General features: G+C 45.0%; 2 protein-coding genes across 8 annotated transcripts in view; one reads left to right on the top strand and one right to left on the bottom strand.

Annotated features, from left to right (window-relative positions):
- Positions 1-8848, bottom strand: part of CUL4A (cullin 4A) — a 55007-nt gene extending 46159 nt beyond the window's left edge. The window contains exons 1-3 of one of the 3 annotated variants that reach the window (XM_054529295.2): positions 8657-8848; positions 8344-8459; positions 406-509 (exon numbers count right to left, since the gene is read on the bottom strand). In XM_054529295.2, the coding sequence (XP_054385270.1) occupies positions 406-509; positions 8344-8459; positions 8657-8804 (368 nt within the window). In that variant the 5' untranslated portion in view covers positions 8805-8848. Of the gene's footprint in view, positions 1-405; positions 510-7488; positions 7513-8343; positions 8460-8656 lie in introns of those variants that run through there. The other 2 variants (XM_002824451.6, XM_054529294.2) reach the window with 2 other exon arrangements.
- Positions 8849-9722: 874 nt separating this feature from the next.
- The window catches only part of PCID2 (PCI domain containing 2), a 31111-nt gene continuing 16034 nt past the window's right edge, over positions 9723-24799 (top strand). For 4 of the 5 annotated variants that reach the window (XM_009248805.4, XM_024230722.3, XM_054529297.2 and 1 more), the window contains exons 1-6: positions 9723-9861; positions 18147-18236; positions 20460-20533; positions 21480-21545; positions 22493-22534; positions 23522-23576. In XM_009248805.4, the coding sequence (XP_009247080.1) occupies positions 9826-9861; positions 18147-18236; positions 20460-20533; positions 21480-21545; positions 22493-22534; positions 23522-23576 (363 nt within the window). In that variant the 5' untranslated portion in view covers positions 9723-9825. Of the gene's footprint in view, positions 10115-18146; positions 18237-20459; positions 20534-21479; positions 21546-22492; positions 22535-23521; positions 23577-24799 lie in introns of all 5 variants that reach the window. The other variant, XM_024230721.3, reaches the window with a different exon arrangement.

The following is a 24799-nucleotide window of genomic DNA, read 5'->3' as shown; positions in this document are numbered from 1 at the left end:
ATAGAATCCACTGAATCCTGCCTGGCCCCCTGACAGACACAACTGTGAGCTGATTAAGTGGGTGTCTCCATAAGTCGCCAAGTTGATGGGACTTTGTTGCCTATCACAGAAAGCCAATGCAGATGGTGTTTATTAGAATAAAGGATACTTAAACTTTAAGACATTTTTCAGAACATTTCCTAAATACTTCAACCATACCCAATAAATGAACACGGTTTCCCTTTAATTCAGATCAGCAAAATAATTTAAATGGTAAATTTCACTTACAAACCTACCAAATAAAACAGAACTTTAAAAGCTGTTGTTTTAATATTAAGGATACTCATTAGTTCTTTATCATAATAATGTTCAGTTTTAAAAGACTTAGATAATGAATAGAAACCTCATGAACCAAAAAAAGGATATTCTCTAAACGGAAGGATCTGTGCCTGGACGTGGTCTTCACAGGCCTGACGCAGCTGCTTGTAGAGCATTGGGGAGACTTTGTGAGAACAGAGATTTTCCACAGCCTGCAAACAAAAGGGGTACATCAATTCTTCAGTATGAACAACAGATTGGTTCATAAAAAAACCCTATTGTTAATATAGCTGTAATCATAACAAAAAGGCACCCCACACCCTACCCCAGTACTTCAGGAATCTACAAATAAATTACTTATTATTTATTTAGTTTCGGGCACTTCTCGTTGGAACACTGCAGTCCAGTCATAGTTGGCATGGGGTAGAGGTAACAACAGTTAATGTGGGCACATTGCGCCTGCTGGACCTCGGGTCCCAGGCGGCTGGCCTCCACCACTCCTGAGCATCTATGGTGCCCAGTCACTCGGGACTTCTCAACAGGTTTGATCCTCACAGGCCTGTTTCTGGGTGCTCCGATTCCTCAGTCTGAGGTGGGGGTCACCGGAGTGTGTGTGTGTTTAAGTTCACCTTGATGATTACAAAGTGAAATCAGGGCTAGAGAACCAAGAAAATCTTTTCCATCAGTGACCACCTTCCCATCAGGAAGGAGAACAACAGGCTGGGCCTTCCCCTCACACTACCCAGGGCAGTGATTCAGTCCAAACTGAGCTTTTTCTGGGTGACACAGGCCAGACTGTATTGTTTCCTATTTATTTTTCTGCAGGCTAGATATGTAATTCACTTCAGTTTGTTTAATTAAGAAACTTTTTTTTTTCTGTGAACATCCCTAGTACAAGAAGAAATCTTTTTTTTTTTTTTTTTGAGTTGGAGTCTTGCTCTGTCACCCAGGCTGGAGTGCAATGGCAGGATCTTGGCTCACTGCAACCTCCACCTCCCGGGTTCAAGCGATTCTCCTGCCTCAGCCTCCCAAGTAGCTGGAATTATAGATGCCTGCCACCACGCCCAGGTTAATTTTTGTATTTTCAGTAGAGGAGGGGTTTTGCCATGTTGGCCAGGCTGGTCTCAAACGCCTGACCTCAGGTGATTTGTCCGCCTCGGCCTCCCACAGTGCTGGGATTACAGGCATGAGCCACCGTGCCCAGCTGACACCATTTTTTGAAGCAGAAAACTTTTTCTCACAATATTTTTACTCACCTCAAAGAAACAATGCTTATACATTCTTACCAGTTCTAATAAAATTTCCTTTCCAATCTTAGGTACAAAAACTTAAATTCATTCAATTCCAATATGAAATATTATAAACAGAAATATGGTTTTTCTAACAAGTTTTGAACCAATGTGGGGTTCGAAAAATGTGGGGATATACAGAATAAAAACACTTAAGATAAATAATCTGAATTTAATTAGGATACAATATACTCCTAGGAAAAAAGGTAAATTAAAGTTATAAAGCTATTCATTTTACTAATACTTACAAGTATTAATAATTCCAATAGTAAATATCAGAGAGCTGCTACATATTAACCAAAGTTAAATACATACACTGATTATTACCACATAAAATACATGCATATTTACAAAGATCAAAAGAGGATGTGGAACAATTATAATCCTGTTTTTAATTATAATCCTGTTTTCTAGCAAGCTTATTATCAGCATAATAACAAAGAAATACAAACTCTCCCCCTACATTTTGTCTTACTATAGAAATAGAGAATTCCTACCCACACTCTGTATTTACTTCAACTCCTTTCTCAAGCTCAATTCCATCCCTTTGAATTCCATATCTTCATAATTTGGTCAAAGATCTGCCATCCTTTTGTCTCCTCAAACAACCAAGAGAACTTTACGGCAAAGGTTTTGCTCCAGTAGTTAAACATTAGTGAATCCCACAAACATAATTATTACCAAGTAAGTTTTTTTTATAACCCATGAAAAAAATGTATTTTCTTCAGCAAAAATCAACAGTAACTTAGGACCATTTTCTGGATGTTTTAATTCCTAGGCCAAGAACCAATATCCTTAAAACTATCTTTTCCTGGTTGTGGCAAATGACTAAATATTTTATAACCCACTCTGCCTCCTATGTGTCCTATTTGGTGCACATTTACTATTCATATGAGTCATATTGCAATTTACTTTGTTTTTAAAATCAAGAATTTAGGAACCTCTCAAAACAAGTGGCAAGCCCTGGGTAACCCAGGTTTGCTGTAGGTGCTGAGTCAGGACTCCCGGCTTCATATTACAGGCACTCATCACTGGAAAGGCGACAGCCTTTGTTTCTCTCCGCCCTGCCAACTCCTTGCTGGCAGGAATATACTGGAAGACTTTTTTGTGCTGTTACAGAGGCAGCACAACACAGGAGTTGCTCCTCCCTCAAATGGATTTTTGACACTCAATCATACTTTGAGATTTAGAAATACCCTCTCTGGATGCATAAAGCAACTAATCAGATGGTACTGTGTGCTTCATGTTGGTGCACTCAGGCCATTAGTATTTTAAAGATTCACCCCAGAGAAAAGGAATGTAATCCAATCATCGGAGGTGGAGAAGTATCATTTGCATTCTACTCCTATTAGTACCAAGATGCTTTCCTTGTATCAACAGCCAAGTGAGGAAACTTGGTGTGTATCTTCACCCAGCACTGTCTCTTCTCACATCACAGCTACTTCCTAACCAGCAGGTACATCAAATGATTGCCTGTATTAGCTCAACAGACACGTGTTTGAATGTCAAATACACGTCTATTTATAGTGTCAAAGCATTGCCTGGAGTGAACTCACTGCCACTTAAACAAAATGCTCACTGTGGATAAGGGCAATCCCTGCTCTCAGATGTGGAAGACAGAACAAGGAAGTCCATGGAGCTGTGGGACATGACCTCCATAGTCACACAGAGACCTCCACAGCCACATGGGACGTGACCTCCATAGTCACACAGTGACCTCCACAGCCACACGGGACGTGACCTCCAGAGTCACACACAGACCTCCATAGCCACACGGACGAGACTTCCAGAGTCACACAGTGACCTCCACAGCCACATGGGATGTGACCTCCATACTCCCACACAGACCTCCACAGCCACACGGGACGCGACTTCCATGGTCACACAGTGACCTCCACAGTCACGTAGACAAGACGTCCACAGCCACAAAGGACGAGACCTCCACAGTCACACAGCGACCTCCACAGCCACACGGGATGCGACCTCCATAGTCACCCAGCTACCTCCAGAGTCATATAGCGACCTTCACAGCCACACAGAATGAGACCTGTGTAGCTGTGGAGGTCCCATCCCTACGCTGGGCGCCCGCAGCTTGGGTGTGAGGGAAGGACGCCACCTAATACAAAGGACTAACCGCTCTCTTTCACTCACCATTATCACCTGGTATCAACATGTCACGGAGACAACTACTCTGTGACTCAAGAAAGACAGCCTGGCTTTCCCCAGAACTTGTATGTCAGCTGGGTGCAGTGGCTCACGCCTGGAATCCCAGCACTTCGGGAGGCCAGGGCAGGAGGACTGCTTGAGTCCAGGAGTTCCCAAGGAGCCTGGACAACATAGGGAGGCCACGCCTCTCTCTCTTTTTTTAAAAAGGCCTGAGAGGTTTGTTTTTGTGCAACAACAAACAAAAAAACCAGTTCTAAATCAAAACACAGCCTTTCTCTGAAACCTTTCTAGAAATGCAGTCTTCAGTTTTCTGTTGTCTCATTTAGCAACAAGCAGGACTAAAACATAGAGACACAAGACACAGAAGATGCACTTTCTTCAGGGAGTTAGTTACTACAGACTGAAATTCAGGTCGTTAAATGCAAAAGATCTATGCCTTCACAACATTCTCCTCTACACATTACAGGAGGAAAATGATAAAAACAAAGTAACAAACAGAGAAACAACAGGCCAGCTGAGGCCCAAACAATGTAAGTGACAGGACTCCTAAGGTGTTCAGAGGTAGAGGGAGACTGAGCAAAACCAAAAACCAAACACGAAACCAAATCTTTCAAACTTGGGTGAGAATTGGTCCTTTCACATAAGATTCTTTGGCAAAGTATACACCACCCCACCTATACAAAAATTGAGACTTTATTTTGAAACACCAAGTCAAATGTATTGCCGGCTTGATCAGACATCAGTAATCTCACATTTGCTTTTCTTAGATTTCTATTCCATTTGCTTCCAATAGATCTGAGGCAGCTCATGCTTCAGACTCTGTGAGAGGCCAGAAGCCCACCTGTGCGTGGAGAGATGACCACAAGTAAGTGAATCAATTGATTCCACATGGCCCCTGGTGGGGCAGCACCTCCAGAGATGCCCCTGGAATTTGCAATGTCTCATTCCAAGGAGGAACCAGTGACTATCATTTTGGGGTAAGCACTCCTAGTTCTCAGGGTTTCAAGACAGACACCTAAGGCACCTGCAAACATTGTTCATAATATCTACAGTGATTATTTTATAAGACATATCACTGTGTACAAGGTGTTGCAAAGTAATTCCGCCATTTTAAGTAAAAATAATGAGGCAGCAGATATCAGACAGCCAAATCTCCAGGAAAAAGGTAGTAAGAAGCTTTAGCTGTAAGGTATCGTATTTTATTAAACCAAAGACCTCTGAGAGTTCAGGTGGGACTCTTGTTTCTAGTCAAGACACAGTATAAGAACTGTATTAACTTTCTGCCTGAAATATCCACAAAATCAGACAAAATACACGAAGCAACAGTTTTCGAAGCACTGAGCACTGGGCTATGAAAGACAGTGAATCTCAGAAAGATGGGAGACAAACAGGCCCCAACTGCTCAGCTTCCTGCGTGAAGAGCTTCCAGGTTGTAGTGTGGGGGCCCTGAGTGAGTAGCTGGGACTACAGGCATGCAACACCCCACTAGGCTAATTTTTAAATTTTTTGTAGAGATGGGGTTTCACCATGTTGCCTCCTGGTCTCGAACTCCTGGGCTCAAGCGATCAGGCCACCTCAGCCCCTCAAAGTGCTGGGATTACAGGTGTGAGCCACTGAGCCCAGACTCTCAGTACTGTTAAGAATTTAATTCTCCTACATTGATCTATAGATTCTATATACCGTCAATCAAAATCTTAGCACACTTTCTTATACAAATTGGCCGATTCTAAAATTCACATGGAAACACAAGGGACCAAGAATAGCCAGAAACCTGTGCAAATGTATGAAGTTGGGGGGCCAACACACCCCGATTTCACAACTCACTCCACCTACTCCTACATGGTTTTTGACAAAGGAGCAAAGGCAACTCAGTAGGGGAAAAGAGACTGAACAACTGGACATGTGCGGGAAAACACTGACTCTAGACTTTTCTTTTTTCTTTTTTTTTTTTTTTGAGATGGAGTCTCACTCTGTTGCTCAAGCTGGAGTGCAGTGGCACAACCTCGGCTCACTGCAACCTCCGCCTCCCGGGTTCAAGCGATTCTCTGGCCTCAGCCTCTCGAGTAGCTGGGATTACAGGTGCCTGCCACCACGCCCAGCTAATTTTTTGTATGTTTAGTAGAGATGGGGTTTCACCATGTTGGCCAGGCTGGTCTCAAACTCCTGACGCTCAGGCGATCCACCCACCTTGGCCTCCCAAAGTGCTGGGATTACAGGCATGAGCCACTGCACCCAACTCTAACTCTAGATTGTATTTCACAATATATACAAAAATTCACTCTACATAGATTGTAGACCTAGATGTAAAACCTAAAACTCTAAAATGTCTGCAGGAAAATATAAGAGAAAACTTTGTGACCTCAGATTAGGCAAGATTTCTTGGATACTAAAAGCACAATCCATAGAAGAACAAACTGATACATGTGACTTGAAAACTTAAAACGATTACTCTTCAAATGGCACAGTTAAGAGAATCAAAAGACAAGTTGAAGACTAGGCAGAAAGTATTTGCAAGGTGAATATCTGATATAGGACTTGTATCCAGAATACATAATAAAGTCAAATACTCAATAATAAGAAAATAACCAACCCAATAAAAATGAGCAAAATATTTAAACAGACACTTTGTCAAAGAAGATACATAGAATGGCAAGTAAATACAAAGATGCTTAGCATCAGAGGGAAATGCAAACTAAAACCACAACCACACTCCACCACACACCCACTAGCACAGCTAAAATTACAGACTGAGGACACCACACGCTGGTGGTGGAGTGGAACTGGAACTCCCATACACTGCTGGGAGAGACGCAAAAGGGGCAGCCACTTGCAAAAACAAGAAATTTCGCACAAAGTTAAACATACATTTTCCATATGACCCTGAGAACTTACTTGTAGATACAGAAGTAAGCAGAACTTACCTGAGAAGAATAAGAATATATGTCCAAACAAAGAGTTATTCACAAATGTTTACAGCAGCTTTATTTAAAACAACCCAAGGCCAGGCGCGGTGGCTCATGCTGGTAAACCCAGCACTTTTAGAGACCGAGGTGGGTGGATCACCTGAGGAGTTTGAGAACAGCCTGCCCAACATGGTGAAACCCCGACTCTACTAAAAATACAAAAATTAGCCAGGCGTGGTGGCAGGTGCCTGTAATCCCAGCTACTCGGGAGGCTGAGGCAAGAGAATCGCTTGAACCTGCGAAGTGGAGGTTGCAGTGAGCCAAGATCGTGTCACTGCACTCCAGCCTGGGCCGCAAGAGTGAAACTCCGTCTCAAAGAACAAACAAAAAACCCCAAACATGGACACCCAAACGTCCATTAACTGGTGAATGGATAAAACAACTGTGTCATACCCATTCTACTAGGTAATAAACAAATTACAATCACACTGCGTGTGCATGAATCTCAAAAGCACTGTCCTAAGTGAAAGCCAGATACAAAAGACTACGAAATACATGACTGCATTTTACATAAGGTTCTAGAAATCACAAAATATAGTGTCAGAAAGCAAATGGAGGACCGCCAAGGGCTAGGAGTCAGGGGAGAGCGCTGACTGCAAAAGTGGTCATGGCAATTTCGGGGGTGGTAGCAATATTCTACCGTTCTACCAAGAAAGATTCCATCTTGACCGTGGTGCCGGTTACATAACTGTATGCATCTGTTAAAACTTCTTGAAGTGCACATTATATGTAGACTATATCTCAAAGCTGGTAAGAAAACATAATCCACTTACACTTCAGACAAAGAATGGATGTATGTACACCAAACTGTCAACAGTAGTTTTCTTTGGGTGGTAGGAGTATAGGTGATTGAAGTCTTCTTTTTTGTATTTTTTATAATTTTTACAATGCAGTCACTTGCATATCCAGAAAAAAAATTTTTTTTAGTTCAAGCCTTTTAATAGAAATAATTGTATGACACATCGTGACCTAAAATATAGATATTAGACTTAATGAATGTTGTTTTACAAAAAGACGTCAGAAAAAAAGTCCGCTTATAAATAAAATATCCAAGTATGCTAAAATGTACTTTTAGCCATTTTTTGTTACTTTAGAAACGGAACACCATCACTTTGAATTAAATGCTACAAAATCCGTTTTGAATATCTTAAAGGCAACCACTAATCACGAAACACAACTGAGAAAAAAACCACTTTTTTTGAATTTTGAATTTTTTCAAAATCTGTTTGAATATCTTAAAGGCAATCATTAATCACAAAATAGAGAAAAGACCCTCTTATTACTGTGGCAAGTGACACAGTAGTGAGCTTTATATATAATGAGAAAATAATTTGCTGTATACTTGCAAAATATGAGTCACGTGGCTCCTAGAAACACACCTCCTTCTCCTCTGTAATGGGATAACTTTAAATATCGTTCTAAGCAGCTTAAGCCTGAAAACAAAAATTCCACCACGGCAATAAACAAAACCACTTGTTGCCTCTGGGGCTCCCGGCCCTGCAGTGGAGGCAAACGCCCTGCCTTTCCGCTCCCCGGCGAGAGCCTGCGAGGCACCCGGAGCGGCCACCCGGCCGCGACTGCGTCACGCGGGGCAGGAGAGGCGCCCCCAGCCCCGGCCGCCGCCTCACCTGGTAGAGCTCCTCGAGGTTGTACCTGATGGAGGTACTGCTCTGCACTGCCCGCACCGCCTCGTGCAGCTTCCGCCACGTGTCCTGCGTGTAGTTGTCGGGCAGCCGGGGTCTGTCTGCAGGGCGGAGGGAGAGCGGGCGGCTCAGGGCGCGCCGCGAAGAGCCCCGCGTAGCCACCCCCGACCCGGCCGGCGCCCCGGCGCCCCCGCTCCCGGGGCCCGCACCGATCTCGGGGCCTTCCCCCCAAGTCGGGCGGGGTCTCGTGGGGTCCCCGCCGGGGTCGCCTGGCCCTCGACCCGGCCGCCGCACCCACCTCGGAAGTTCTTGATGACCAGCTTCTTAGAGCCGCCCGCGCCCCCCGGCTTGGCGGGCGCGGCGGCCAGGGCCGCGGGCTTGGTGAGGCCGTTGGTGCGGCCCACGAGCGCCGAGAAGCTGCCCTTCCGCGGGGCCTCGTCCGCCATGGCTGGGCCGGAACCGCCGCGCCCCGCCCCGAGCGCCGCCGCCCGCCCAGCTCCGCTCCGCCCGCCCCGGTCCGCGCGGCCTCCGCCCAGTCCTCCTCGCGCGCCCCGCCCCGCCCGCGTGCCCGAGCCCAACCGCCGCCGCGCCCGGCTACTCCTGAGGGCTTAGGAACGCGCGCCGGGAACCCCTCCTGAGGGATCGGACTCCCCCTAAGAGATTCGGACACCCCCTCCTGGCTCGAGGGCGCGCGACGAGACTCCCGTCCTGAGGGAACGGGACCCTCACCCCCGGCTCCGGGGGGCGCACCGAGACCCTGCTCCCAGGGCTCCGGGCCCCCCCCCCCCCGGCTCGGGGATGCTTGCCGGGGGCACCCCTCCTGAGGGGATCGGGAGCCGGGACCCCCTCCTGAGGGGATCGGGAGCCGGGACCCCCTCCTGAGGGCCCCGGGGCGCGCGCCTCCTGAGGGCTCGGCACCCCCACCCCGGGCGTGAGACCACCTCGAGGGCTCAGGGGTGCGCGCCGGGACGTGCCCTAACTCCTGAAGGCTCGGGAGCGCGCGGCGGAGGCACCTTATGAGAGCTCGGGAGCGCGCGCCATGTCCCTCCCCCTCCCCCTGCTCAGGCGCGCGCGCCCCGAGGCCCTGGCCCAGCCGGGCGCGGAGTGTCCCCCGCGGCCTCGTTTTCACAAGGGGCAGACGAAGGGTCAGCGCAGTGAAACGCAGTTTAGCCGTGGGGCTGTCCTCGCCACTGGACCCCAAACCCCTCAGCCCGGGCGGGCCCGAACACACAATCAGAGCCGCTGGCGTCCCGGCTGAGAGGACGGGGCCCAGGCAGAAAGACCCCGGGCCCCCTCAGCCCGAGCGCGTCGCCGAGCCGGTCCCCGGGTTCTCCCTCCGGAACCAGCCTGCGCACCGGCTGCGGGGCCGGGGGGGCGCCAGGACCGAAACGGACCGAGGGCCGGAAGTGACGCCAGCTGGCCGGCTTGAGGCGTAAGGGGTGGCGCTCTCTGTTCGGCGGCGCTCCCATGGCGCACATTACCATTAACCAGTACCTGCAGCAGGTGGGTCCTAGCCGGGGAGCGCGCGGCGGCGTGGTTGGCCCTCGGCGTGTTCCGTGTCCTGCCTTGGACCCTCAGGCCTTTTCCTTTCCCGCCTCGCCACTCTTTCTCCGCCCGGGTCCCCGGCGGGCAGCCGCGCGAGCCGACTGAAAGGCCGAACAGCGGCGGCCGGGACTCGGGAAGGCGGCCCGAGGTCTCCCCTGCAGGGCCGCCGTGGGGGCCGGGCGGTGTCCATGGATCGCGGAGTCGTCGCGGTGTAAGTAGACGCGGTGGTCCCAGGTCGCTGCCCTCACTTGCTGGCATGTGTGGCCGCGCTCCCAGGGGGTCCGAAGGGCCTGCGGGCCACGCCGAGGGCCCGGTGTGGGCGGTGATGTGTCGGTTGGACGCTGCTTCCCAGCAGGATGCGGGATGAATTCGGGGACTCCAGGAGGCGATGGAGGGGTAAGCGCGAGGCTGTGGCCGTGCTGCAGGCCGAGCTCGTGCCCCTCGTCCTCGCTGTGGTTTAACGCCCTTCACTCTCCGAGCACAATGCACACTTCATATCGCTCGGTACATGCGTCTGACGGATGTTGTTCAACAGCTTGTAAGTAGCAGAAGCACAGTTAAAACATGAACACTTGTAAAGATTCAAAGCGCATATTGTTTCCACTAAACTATGCCTGTCTTCCGAACCAGCACTGTGTTAACAGGCATAGGAAATATAGGGAATGGATTTTTAAAATATTTGAAGGAAACATTACCAGGATGTGGTGAATAAGAATGGGTGGGCTGAGGGACACGGAGGAGTTAAGAATGATTCCCAGGTTTGTAATCTGGGAAAAAGATGAATAGAGTGGATTTGGAGGGAGAAATAAAGTTTTGGGCATGTTGAGTTTGAGATGTCTGTTGACAACTAGGTAAAGATACGTACTTGATAGCTGAAAAGTCTGACATGATTGGGCCCAGCAGTTGCTTGGTTAATTGAGAAAACTGGTTGAAACAGGAATCACAAAAAAATGGATGTATGCTTTTAACTTAAAACATGAAAGTATACATTCACTTGGCAATTTTTTTTTTTAAACCACTTACCTCAGGTTCTATACTTGCCAATCTTTTGATGTAAGCCCAAGGCCTTTTCTTTAGGCTGTGTCTGTTTTGGCCTAATCTTTGCAGAGTTAACATTTTCCAATATAAGTTTATTTAAAGTTAAACAAGGATATAGGCATTTAAGAACCAATTTGATACGATTATCTTTAGAATTTTCTTAATCTTTTACAATTTTTCCCCCACACCTAATTATTTTTTTTAAAAACTCAAGTGAGCCTTTTAAAAACATGCAACTTAGCTTATAGAGAAACAACTGCTTCCTTTTGCATTTATATTTCATTGATGAGCTTGAAAGTACATAACTACCGTAACAGGTTCGGGTAGCAAAAATAGATTTGAGAACAAACACATCTGGATATGAGAACACATACAACTTAGCTGGCAAAAGCTTGCGATGTATTTGAGTGAAGCCTACTTGCTGAAAGTCCTCATCATGCCTTGGGCATCAGCTCGTGTATTTCAGGGAGGGTTTGGAGAGAGTCATTATTCCAATTCACGTCAGTTAAAGTGAGACTGGTAAGCGAGCTTCTACTCTATGTTTGTAAACTGAAGTTTAAACAGACAGATTTGGGTTAAAGATACAAATCTGAGACTCCTTGGTATTCACATGATGGGAAAGACTGAGAAGGGAAGGGGTGACCCAGGGAACAAGTAGAGAGTAGACAGGGACTGGGCCCAGGATGGACCTCTATGGAGATGCGCATGCCTACATCTCCACAAAGGGCAGTGTAGCCACTAAGGTGAGACAGCAAGAAGTCCACTTCCTCCTAATTTTGATGGATAAAAATATTTCTGGTTGGACTGGCATGTTACCTAAGTTTTATGTATTAACAGATTCTTGAATATTTTTTAAAAATAGGTGCCTCTTTGATACAGAACAGCAACCGGTTGTACACGGTAACACAGCAAGTTTGATTTGTTGTATAGGAACATAGGTGCTAATGTAACTGTGTCTCTTTGGGAATAAAACCATCATTTGCACATTCATCAAAGCTAGGAAGTTGGGGGAAATCATTGACTCCTCCTTTAGTCTCAGCAAATAGTCCTTTACCTAATTGGATGTATCTTCGAAGTCTCTCAGATCCATCCCTTTTTTATCTGTTGCCACATGCTCCCCAGCCAGGACCCACCTGCTGCAGGTACTGGTTGATGGTTTCCTTTACTTTGCCTTTTCCTAGTGAAACAGCAAAGACAGCATAGACTTTAAAGACAATAAGACTTCAGCCCAAATCCTAGCATTTTTACTAATTCTGGGACCATGACAAGTTATCTTACTTATGTGACTCTCCATCTCTAAACAGGCTTCACGTAAGTTGTGAGAATTAAAAAGACCATGAATACACAGAAAATGCGTTTACTTAGTAAATGATAGTTCTGGTATTTTATTGAAGAAGAGTTGAGCATCTGCCTCTGTTACTAAAACTTCATTGATTCTCTGTTTCCTCCAGGGAAAGTTCCAAATGCTTTAGCACATCATCTGGTCCATGTTTACCTGTTAACTTGGCATCACCAGTCTGAAGGTTTATTTCACTTGTGCTGAATGCACCATTGCCCCACCGAAGTACTCATAACTTAAAATTTACCATTTAAACATTTTAAAGTACACAATTAAGTACATTGACAATGTTGCACAACCATCAACATTATCCAGAATTTTTTTGTCACCCCAAATGGAAACGTCATAAGCATTAAGCAGTCACTCCCTGTTCCTCCTTCCTGAGCCCCTGTCAACCACTAATCTACTCTCTGTCTGTATGGATTTGCTGATTCTGGTGATTTCAGTATGTGGCTTTTGTGTGTCTTTTCCTTACATAATGTTTTCAGGGTTCATCCATGTTGGAGCATGTGTCAGTGTGTCGTTCCTTTTTATGGCTAATGATATTCTACTGTATGGAGCATTTTGTTTATCCGTTCATCAGTTGATGGATCACTTCAGTTGTTTCCTCTTTTTGGCTATTGTGCTGCTGCTGTGAACATTCATGCCCACGTTTTGTATTCTTTTTGGCATATACCTAAGAGTGGAATTGCTGAGTCATATGGTAATTCTGTGTTTAACTTGTTAAAGAAATGCCAAAGCAGCCAGCTGCATCATTTTACATTTTCACCAGCAATGTATGAGGGTTGCAATTTCTTCACTTCCTTGTCAACACTTGTTTTTTTCCATTCTTTTTATTATGGCCATCCTGCTGGGTGCGGAGTGGTATCTTCTTGTGGCACCCCGTGATCTTTCTTGTCCCAAAGATTTTCTTCATTATGTTCCTTTTGCCAAGAACACCTCTCCTTTTTACAGATGTAGTGAACACCTTTATTTAGGGAATCAGCTTTGAGTTAGATACTTTACTCCTTCATCTTCGATAGTTCTTCATATTGTCTTTCAAGAGTTTATGGAATTGGAAAGTTTGACTATTCAGAAGTGACTTCAGAGGTTCATGACCTGTAATGATTTTGAATTTTTAGGAGAGTTATGAGTTCCAAGAGTAGATGGTGCCTCCTGTGTGGACCAGACTGGAGGTCGTGAGGGGCATGCAGCAGCCACAAGAAAGTCTTCCTGGGGCCAGAGCCAGGGAGCATCCCCTGGTGAGCCAGGCCTGGGGGTGCCGCTCAGAAGGTGCTCACTTGGAGTCTGGTTGTGTGGTCCCATTGAGGGCTGAAGGCTCTGCAGCATGAGCTGTTAAGAGTTGGCCAGGTGGCTGGGCTGCTAGGGGTCCTGTGTCCACTGCGGCGCCAGTCGCACCTTTAGGGCTTGCTGGTACTGTTCGTTGCCATCCCTGCTTTTCCTCTTCACATCCCCAGCCTTCTCACGGTTTAGTCATTGAGGCAGGGGCATTGATAGGACCACCCTTGGGACACATTCATGCCTGCCAAGCAAGCTGGGGCCCTCCTTGGGCTCAAGGCCCTGTGGCACTGAGCCCTCCTCTGGTCAGGTCACCCCTGGGACACTGGGTGCAGCCCAGGTGGGTGTGGCCAAGCGGAGCCGAGGATGTGGTGACATCACCCTGCATATGTGCAGGGACCACCCTGGGAGGTCACAGGCAAAGGAGGGCTACCAGTGAATGCCCCCAGCAGGGGTCTCCACCTCTCCTTGGAGTGACCCGGTGTCTGGACTCCAGGGTTTGATCTCTTCATGACCATTGTGTCCCCAGTGTGTTTAGTCATTGAAGTATGTTTCCATTCCACAGTGCTTGCTCCAAGTCTGGGACTCTCAGCTCTCAGTCACCCGTAGGTTCCTTCTGCAGAGAGCTCTGGAGGCCTTGGCGACATCAGAACATCGTGCTCAAGTATGACCGGTCACCAGAGTACTGATGTTAACCAGAACCCTCCTCTTCTCAGGCTCCTGGGGCTGGGCCCAGTGCAAGGCCCTAGGTGGTGCGAGTGATCGCACAGTGCGGGGCCTGGAGTGCCTGGAACCATAAGCAGGGGTGGCTGTGGGGAACTCTTAGCTTGAACCTCCTGTTTGTGTGGAACCAAATAGAGCAGGGCTTGGCCAGCAGGCTCCAGAACGCTTTCTAGCCGGAAGCTCCTTAGTTGAGCAAGGTTGGAGTCTGTTGGGGCTCCTGTGGCTAGGCCTGCCCACATGGCACAGGGAGGGCCACTTTGGAAGGTGTGTCCTCTTTGGGGCTAAACTGACTAATCCTGGTTTTCTTGGGGGACTTGCAGACCAAGACCTGGGCGGGATTGGTTGTTTTGCCTTCCAGCCCAGGGCCAACTACTGATGGGAGGGCAGGCAGGGAAGACCCAGTGTGCCTGCCTGGCCAAGGCAGTTGCCACCCTCATCCTTGAGGGCGCTGTTCCATTGCACCTGGTCAGGTGGTCTCGAGGGAGCCAGATGAGGCCCTTTTGGAGCTGGGCACCAGTGAGTTCTTGCAGGGCGTGGGCAGGGGACACGGGAAAGCCTCCTGCAGAGGATGGGCAGATGCCAGTGTTGTCTTCTTGGGGCCACCTTCAGCTTCTTGATGATGATTGGCAAATGCAGTGTTGTAAATCGCAAAATACTGATCTGTAGCATGGTGATTTTAAAGAGGAAACCTAACCCTTTCCCCTAAACAGTTGAGGATCTTAGTATCCATCTGTCTACCTTTTAGATGAAATTCCTAAACTTGTGGCCAGGGCTGTGAAGAGAAACTTAGTTTTCATAATACTTGGGCCCAAATCATCTTGCACCCATTTGTGACTTTGAAAATGTCAGGAGCTGGGATACAATGTGACCTTGAGCAGCATCCTGTGATCTTGCATGGACAGGGGCAGGGGGGCTGCCTCTGAATGGCTGGAATTTTCCGATGAAGGCGTAAAACCTGGAAGTCTTCAGATGGCTTCAGCTGAAGATAAAGTTAAGTTCCTGCTCACACCTCCAAGCCAAATCCCATGGGACTCTCCCTTCTCCTGCTCTGTGCCAGTGCTCCTCTTTCTCACTGACGACTGTGGTCCCAGCGACACCAGTCTACCCACTACACTCACAAGTAGTTCAGGATTAGGGCCCCAGTGCCACCAACAACATCTACTCAGTGATGTTGAAATTCAGAATTTTTTTTTTTTTGGCAGTCTTTTCATCCTTAGAATACGGACAGTCAAATTCCACAAATCATATTCTTTTTTTCTGATATCCACTTAGGTATGTATTTTTTATTTGTTTCAATTTTAAGGTTTGTCTATTTTATTTCTTGAATGGGGTTGTAAGTAACTATTATATTTAAAGGTGTGCTCAGAAACTTTCCTTCTCTCTCACCTCATTCCACCCCCTCTCTAGAAAGATAATCATTTGCATTAGATTCTGCCTTCTCCATCCTGTGTTTCCTTTTGGGATGTATATGTGACACACACACACACACATAAACACACATATTTTTCTTGTTTCCCTTCATTCTTATGCAAGAGGCAGCATTCTATACATACTCTTTTACAACTTGCTTTTTTCACTTAACTGTATCTTCCTAGAAATTATTCCATGTAAATTCATAGAGATCTTCCTCATTTTCAAAAAATGGTTGCATAGTGTGCCTTAAAATAGATGTTTCACAGAGTATTCAGCCTGTCTCTATGGATGGATATTTAGTTTGTGTCCAATATTTTGTGATTACATGTAGCTGAGTACAAATACATTCTGTTTCTAGTTGTAAGTCCCTGGAAGTGTGATTACTGTTTCAAAATGTAGCATATGTAGTTGTATGGAATAGTCAGGTGGGAAATTCCTTATCATTATAAGTTAGTTTTCAGGAAGATGGTGTCAGCCTCCCAGTCATACCCTGGGTTGAACAATGGGGTAGGAGGAGTTGGGCTGCAGCGTGTTGAACTGGTGGCATGTGCCTCCCTTTCTTCTGGGTATGGACACCTGGGCACAGGATTACTGGGTCAGAGAGTAGGCATTTGCTTGCTTTAGTAGAATACCAATTTTCTTCTAAAAATTTACCCCAAGTTACCCCATCACCAATGTGTGAGCCTTCTAGTTGCTTCAGGCTCCTGGCAACACTTGGTGTCATCAACCTTCCTAGTTGTAAGTACTCTTGTGGGTGTGTAGAGGGATCTCATCTGCTTGTGCTTTTTTGCCATTTGCACATCCATGTTATGACATCCCCGGTCAGTCTTGTGTTAGCATAAAATGTAAATATTTAATTTTATCATAGTTAAATTATACTGTATCTAAAGCTTTGTGCTTGCCTTTTTGCTTAGTTAGAATTTTTATGTCCTTTTATTTTTTGAGACGGAGTCTCGCTCTATCGCCCAGGCTGGAGTGCAGTGGCACGATCTCTGCTCACTGCAATCTCTGCCTCCCGGGTTCACACCATTCTCCTGCCTCAGTCTCCCGAGTAGCTGGGACTACAGGTGCCCACCACCACGCCTGGCTAATTTTTTTGTATTTTTAGTAGAGATGGGGTTTCATTGTGTTAGCCAGGAGGGTCTCGATCTCCTGACCTCATGATCTGCCTGCCTCAGCCTCCCAAAGTGCTGGGATTACAGGCGTGAGCCACTGCGCCTGGCAATTTTTTTGTAAATATAATTTAAAAGCATATTTGGTTTTCTAATTATAAAATGTCTGTTGTGGCAGGAGCTAGATGGGGCAAAAGGCTCCCGGGTCTCCTAGTCTCCACCCCACGGTCTGTGCAGTCAGCTGGTGTGGTATGGTACAGGCCCTGCATTCTTTCCTGTGCTTGCATGTTGTACATAATTTTTCTCTTCTTTTTTCTCCCAAATCAAGTTATACAGTTTTCCTGCAGTTAACTTTTTTTTTTTCATTTAATCATCATATTGTGGGCACTTTCTCACGTTACTACATACAGATCTATTTATATTGTGGGCACTTTCTCACGTTACTACATACAGATCTATTTAATCATCATATTGTGGGCACTTTCTCACGTTACTACATACAGATCTATTTGATCATCATATTGTGGGCACTTTCTCACGTTACTACATATAGATGTATTTGATCATCATATTGTGGGCACTTTCTCACGTTACTACATACAGATCTATTTGATCATCATATTGTGGGCACTTTCTCACGTTACTACATATAGATCTATTTGATCATCATATTGTGGGCACTTTCTCACATTACTACATATAGATCTATTTTATTCTTTTTAACAGCAGCCAAGTATTGCATTGTATGAATGTGACATCTATTTAGCTATTTCCATTTTCTTTTTATTTTATATTAAGTTTGAGTGGAAGCTTTTTGAATTTTGGATATATGTGGTTTTTAAACTGATTTCTTTTTCATAAGCTGTGTATTTGGATTTTCAAACATATATTAGTGTGCTTGAGTAAAATTAGAATAATTCACCTTCATGAAGAGCTACATGATAAACCACTGACTTATTTTTATTTGCTTAACCTGTTTTTTTGCTTCAGGAACATCTGTTTTTGTTTTTGTTTTTGTTTTTTTGGTCTGTTTTAAAGAGATGGGTCTTGCTATGTTGTCCAGGATGGTCTCGAACTCCTGGCTCAAGCAATCCTTCCTCAGCCTCACAAAGTGCTGGGATTACAGGCCTGAGCCAGTCAGGAACAATCTATTTTGAAATGAAATTGTTGTTTACCCACTGCAGAGAGTAGTGACCACCTGTTACATTTTGATTGTTCTGTCTTCTTTCAAAGTAGGGGAAAATGAATTTTCCCCAGTGTGGCATTCAATGTATTGTTGTAGGTTCTGTTCGAAGAGAATATTTTATTTTCTACTTAGGTTTCCCTTTCAAATGTTTCAGGTGTACGAAGCCATCGACACCAGAGATGGAGCATCTTGTGCAGAGTTGGTGTCTTTTAAACATCCTCATGTTGCAAACCCACGACTTCAAGTAGGTAAAAGAGCTGTGCACACAGGTGTCTGCAGACAATTACAGGGTAACCACTTTCCTAAGAGAAGCATAGAGTTTGAGTAAGAAGAAAACTAATATTGTCACTCTTATTTGAAAATTTTGAAGTTTCTTTATGATTTATGTATTTCAATTCATTTGTGGAGCACTGACTATGTATGTACACTGTGGTGATGTGGACCTCCTGCTCTTGTGTTTGATTCCTAGACAGCTCTCTGAGGTTTAGAGAAGTTAGATGGTCGAGAGGCGGTGGAGCTTAGACTCTTTCTAGGCCTGTGCGTCCCCAAAGCCCCATAGACATCCTGTACCGCAGGTGTCTCCCATTTAAGTTGTTAGTCAGAAAGGCTGGCAAGCCAAGGCCCAGCCTGGGGTTGTACATGGAGTTTCCATGTCATCTGTGGTGTAGATGATGTTGAGGCAGTATTTTCTATAGAAAATCTTGTGGACATTTGGTAAAGCCCTATTTCCTTATTGACACCCTTTATCATATTGGAGTGTGTTCCTACTGGGAGCAGCATTTTTCTTTTGGAAGAGAAATGGGCTTATCTGTTGGCGATTATGTTTGGCGGTGTACAGACTTGCAACTCAGACCAGGTAAATCAGTCTCTGAAGTAGCAGCAGGCTTGTTTTTGTTTTTCTAATAAAGTTACCTAGGTGATTCTATGTGTAGACAGTGTTAAAAACCATTGCTTTAAGTAGGAGTTAGTGCTAGAGACTCGATGAGACTCAGGCTTGCCTTGGCCAGAACACCCCATGGCTGCTACCCTGTGCTTTGTATTGTATGACATGAGAGGACACACACTGTCCTGTTGGCAATCTGAGATGGATCCCTTCATTGTAAAATTCCCCAGTAAACTTTCTTCCGGTGGTTTCATTCACCAGGGACGGTAGAATGGTGATTTTTCTAATACTGTCATTCTTCTCTCTCACCATATCAGCATGGGCTCATTGCTTTTGTAAAACAAAACAAAACAAAACAAAAAAACGCAACGTACTATAATCCATTGTGGGTTAGTCTGGGTTCTCCAGAGAAACAGAGCCAGTGGGATATATCGATATTTATAGAGATTTAGTATGAGGAACTGGGTCCTGTGATTGTAGAGGTCAAGAAATCCCATACAAGGAGTGAATCCTTCCTTCCTCGACCTCTTGTTCTATTCAAGCCCTCATCAGATTGGTCATTGCCCGTCCACACTGAGGAGGGTCATTGTTCTATTCAAGCCCTCATCAGATTGGCCATTGCCCGTCCACACTGAGGAGGGCCATCTACTTTCCTGAGTCTACTAGTGCAACTGCCAGTCTCATCCAGAAACACCCTCACAGATACTCCCAGAAAGAACATTGTCTGGGGACTCCATGGCCAGTCAAGTTGGCAAAATTAACCATCACCTATTGAGATGTTCAGATTATCTAAAATTTGACTGTTAGGAGGAAAGGAAAACTTAGAAAGAAATGTCAGCTAGACTAGCCCAGGAGATGAGACTGGTACTCTCAGCAGGAAGCCGAGAAGAACGAGTCCTAACATAGCACCATCCGTAACTCATTAGACCTCACTTACTAAACCTATGATAGTTACTTAACAAGTATTTCTTGACTGACTGGTCAAGAATACTAGTATACTAAAATGTATATGAAAGTGCCTAGAATATTTTCTGACTTGCAGAAGGCGAGACTAAATTATATTCGTGGGCTTCTTCTTCCCCTGAAATATTGATAAATATTTGTTGAAGTAATGAACCATTTATTTATTTATTTATTTATTTATGAGACAGAGTCTCCCTCTGTCACCCAGGCTGTAGTGCAGTGGCACGATCTTGGCTTACTGCAACCTCCACCACCCAGGTTCAAGCGATTCTCATGCCTCAGCCTCCTGAGTAGCTGGGATTACCAGTGTGTACCACCACATCCAGCTAATTTTTGTAATTTTTTTTGTGGAGATGGGCTTTCACCATGTCGGCCAGGCTGGTCTTGAACTTCTAGCCTCAAGTGATCTGCCCACCTCGCCCTCCCAAAGTGCTGGGATTACAGGCATGAGCCACTGTGCTCACGGCCTGAACCTTTTGTTTCGAGTGTTAAATATAAAGTGTTACTGTGAACTATAAAGCATAAATTCTCTTGAAACAGAGGTTTAAATCTCTTTCTATATGTTGCATTCTTTCTGTGCCTGTTAATTTTACTTTTGCCGTTTTTCTTTTTTAAAATCAGATGGCCTCTCCAGAGGAGAAGTGTCAACAAGTCTTGGAACCCCCTTATGATGAAATGTTTGCAGCTCATTTAAGGTAATCTGTTGGGGAGGAAGAAAAACACACACATCTGGAAATTGCTGAATTAACTGGGGGTTTTATCTTGCATTATCTTATGCTTGAAGCAGTGAATAATTGATTCGAAAAAGTAGGAAAATGCATTTGTAATTTCATTTTGATAAAGCCTGTGAAAATTTTGTACATCAGTTATATAATACTATTTTTAACATCACATAATATTTAGCATAGTGCCTGGTTAGTGGTCTTTTTAGTAGAGTATGGAGCCTAACTGTTCACTTACCCTTTTCGTGGAAATATGCCTGTTTTTGAAGCTCTTTATGTTACTGGGAAAGAAACTAGAGTTGAGCAAAGCAAACAATGCTACTTTTTATGTACACTTCATATCTACTGTTTTATCTTTAAAGGATCAGTTCAGGCAGAAGATTGTGTCCTTATAGCCGTGTGAGATTTGATTACTGTCTTTCAGAGCAGCCTGGGCTACAGGACCAGGGTGGGGTCTGTGAGCAGGAATGTTCTGTGAACCCCACAGGGTCTTTGGAAGAGTTGGGGCACCACCGTGTTCCTTGTAGTACGAAGTACCTGTGATTTCCTAGCTCTGTGCGGTGTGCAATAGGTTCCAGATTTGGCAATGAACTAACACTGACATTACCCAGCTGGGAATCTAGTTTGAATGTCATTGTCAGCCCCTGCTAGAGTGGAAGGGTCATACTATGTTATCAACATGTGTTACTCATAAACCTGCTGGTGCTAGGTCCTTCTGGGACTTGAAAGAGTAGTCTCCAAGCTTACTGTGGGACTTCCTCTTATCCTCACCTGTTTGTGTTCAGCCATTTGTGTGTTTCTTCCTTCACTCCTTTCATCCCAGGACCACTGGGACCTGTGCAGTGAAGTGAGCTGTGTGGGCTGCATAACGAGTGCTAGGTTTTTATTGTGTGACAGCGTGTTTATGTTTCTCCTCCAGGTGCACTTACGCAGTGGGGAATCATGACTTCATAGAGGCTTACAAGTGCCAGACCGTGATAGTCCAATATCCTTTGTCGTTCATGGCAGCTGTCCAGCATAGAACACATGCAGTGAATTACTTGGGACTTGAGACCTGGAAACATTGGGCCAGTTGCTCATTTCTGCAGTTAGAAAGGAATGTTGGAACAGAAGCTTGTTTCAGCTATTTCACTTGGGTACTTAAATTTAGCATGGATCTGAAGACTCGTACAGTACTTAGTAAGGAAGAACACTGGTTAGGAAGAAGGATCTTACTCTGCTGAGAAGAAGAGTGCTTTGTTGCCCTTAGTAAGGTAGTAAGTATATTTACAGGGACTGGTTAAGTCCTGTTGGTGAAATATCAGAAATCCAGAATTCAGGCAGAGAAGGACAAGAGTGGACTCAGATGCACATCGGCATTGAATTGTGGCGGCTGAAGACCTTAAATCAAACCAGTTCATACTTAAGTCATTTAAAGGGTATCTTTAGTTATGGCCTGAATCAGTGAGTGTTCTAAGGATTTGTATGTATCTTTAGATTTTGTCTTTTCGTTTTAACCACCTTGTTTAAATATACACAGAAGAGAGTTGGGCTATTTGCTAACAGCCTCCTTAGAATTCAAGAATTCTAGAGTTGATAAAATCAGCCTTATGCTACAGATTCTAAAGCACTTAAATATAACTCATGATCATCTGCGCTCAGAGAAACCAAATAAAATGTCTGAAATGGCTGATTTTAAAAAATCTTGTAAGTCTTTTTTATTTAGGAGACAGTATGTATGAAATAAGTGTATTTAGTATACTTGAGCCTAATGAGATACAGATATTTGTAATGTGAGCTTATACCTTTTTTCCTTCAAGAACTTACTATTGTTGCAGCATAAATCTGCTAAAGGGTGAGCTATGTTCCTTAAAATTTAGATTCTTATTCTTTACTTTTATTGTACGTAGCATTATTTGAACTTCATATACCATATCTTCCTTAATACAGTACGTCATTCTTGCGAGCATTCCAGGCCCACAAAGAAGAAAACTGGTAAGTGTGAACAGAAACAGCTGAATTAGCAAATGGCAATTTTTTTTTAGCAGAATCTTTTTACAAATTTGCTTTAAATAAATGTGTATTGTATTTTCCATGTGGATATTTAATAATCAGTGTGTTGACATATGGTAATATCTACACAGATTAGTGGAGTTACAAATCTAAATGGTAGATTTAAATACTGTTTTTTCCTTCAGTTGTCAATTTTGAACTTTTGGTTTTAAACCTTAGATAAAAGAGGTAGACCAACTACAGTTCATTTGGGGTGTTCTAATACATAATAATGGTGGTATTTTTAAATGCCTTGCCAAACTAATTCTTAATTTTTTGATTTATTAACGAACTATAGGTTAATACCGAAATTTGTTTATACTAAAATAACCAAAGGCCTTTTGCAAACAAACCCACCCTTTTATTTTTATTTTATTTTATTTTTTTTGAGAAGGAGTCTTGCTCAGTTGCCGAGGCTGGAGTGCAGTGGCACAATCTCGGCTCATTGCAGCCTCTGCCTCCTGCCACCCTTTTATCTTTTAACGTGAAAACTTGTACATGAAAACAGTCCAGTTTTGCCAGTTGGCTGTAAAAGTTGTTTTGTGACATTTTGTGTATTACATATTCTGGTTCCTGTTAGGAAATCTGATCAAACCACTTCTTTTTTAGTGGTGCTGTTTGGATACTGGTGGGAAGCTGAGGGGAGGAGGATATCCTGGGAGCCCAGAACTGAAGCAGGGCTGGGGCCTCTGACCGGGTTGGGGAAAGGGGTGTGGAGCACCGCATTGTGGGGCCCCGGGATGATCAGGAATTCTGGGGCCTGCAGCCTACCTGGACAGAAGGTGAGGAAGCAGACAACTGTCAGAGTTTTGGATGAGTGCGGACTCCATTCTGGATAGTAGCCCTGGGTGTCCGTGTTCTTCCCACCTCTGGGGATGGAATCTTGGGCCACATAGCCCCTCACACTTTTGTTTACTTTTTGCCCTGTAGGGCTCTGCCTGTCATGTATGCAGTAGCGCTTGACCTTCGAGTGTTTGCCAATAATGTAAGTTTAATTTGCTGTCATTATTGTTTTAAAACTGAAACTTGATGACTATCTGTTGTTTAATTTCATGTCATTCTTCCCAGAAGTTTTGAGGAGCGAATTGGAGTTGGGATGTGTCTGGTATAGGGAGCAAAAGAAAGATATTGACTATTCTTTCTGGGTTAACACAAACAGATTTAAATAAACATTTGCTCAGATTTCCACACTGTTCATATAGAGGGAGAGGTTCCATTCTGTGGTTAACCATTTATGGTATGTGTTATTTTTATGAAGTGAGTGGAACAACAACAAATGAGCTATTCTGCATCTCTTCTACCTTTAAGATGTGGCCTGCTCCCCTGCCAAAAAGAATTCAGCTTCATATAGATTTGGGCAGTAGGAGGGGGCTTCCCTGGGGTGAGGGGAGATCCTGGGTTTTATGGAGGCGACGTCCCCATGGGGACCCACGGAAGTCCCCATTATGGAGCAGCATTTGTCAACTTTTTGGTTTTAGGACAACCCCTTTACAGTTTTAGGAATGATTGTTGACTTCAGTTCCAGTCAGGATGCAATGGATTTCTCCCTTTTGTGCCTGCTAAAAACAGTTAAAACCCTGGGAGTTGTCAGGCGGGCATGGCTATGGGAGGTGGAGAGAAGAGGGGGATGGGGCTCAGAGTTACATGTAGGGAGTCTCCAGGTTTCCTTTTTGTCTCCTGTCTGTCCTGGACTGGGCACGTTAGAAACCTGAAGCCTTTCACCATCAGGCAGAGACAAAAAGCCCCAAGGAAACCAGGAGGCTGGGAAGACAGTCCAGCAAGACAGAACTCTGACCGTCACTACCTCACTCCAGTGCCAGGCACAAAAAAGTCAGCAGGTCCCTCCCGCCCATCTGCAAAGTGGTGCGGGCTGGGGGTGGCCCAGGACTTCCACCGTGGGCTAGCAGTAATGAGGAGCTAGTCCCCCTCCCCACCAGGTGGATGTCAGAGGCTAAGCAGGGGAACTAGACCTCCCCCACTCAGTGGCAAAGGGGATGCGCCTGTTTCTCTGCTTGCATGGTGAGGCCTGCTAAACAAGAGAAATAAAGTCCATAGTCTCGTCAGGTAGTGCCTCAAATATCCGGGATCTAATCGACACTGATTACCGGGAAAATCTCAACTTTCGGAGATGTCGAATGAGAAAAAACATTCAGCAGAAGACACCAATGCTGAGATTGCACAGATGTTGGAATTACCTGACAAGAGTTT

This window comes from Pongo abelii, chromosome 14, assembly GCF_028885655.2.
Source record: "Pongo abelii isolate AG06213 chromosome 14, NHGRI_mPonAbe1-v2.0_pri, whole genome shotgun sequence".
Classification (NCBI taxonomy): domain Eukaryota; kingdom Metazoa; phylum Chordata; class Mammalia; order Primates; family Hominidae; genus Pongo; species Pongo abelii.
Note: the sequence above shows the minus strand (reverse complement) of the source record. Positions and strands in the feature narration are given on the sequence as shown.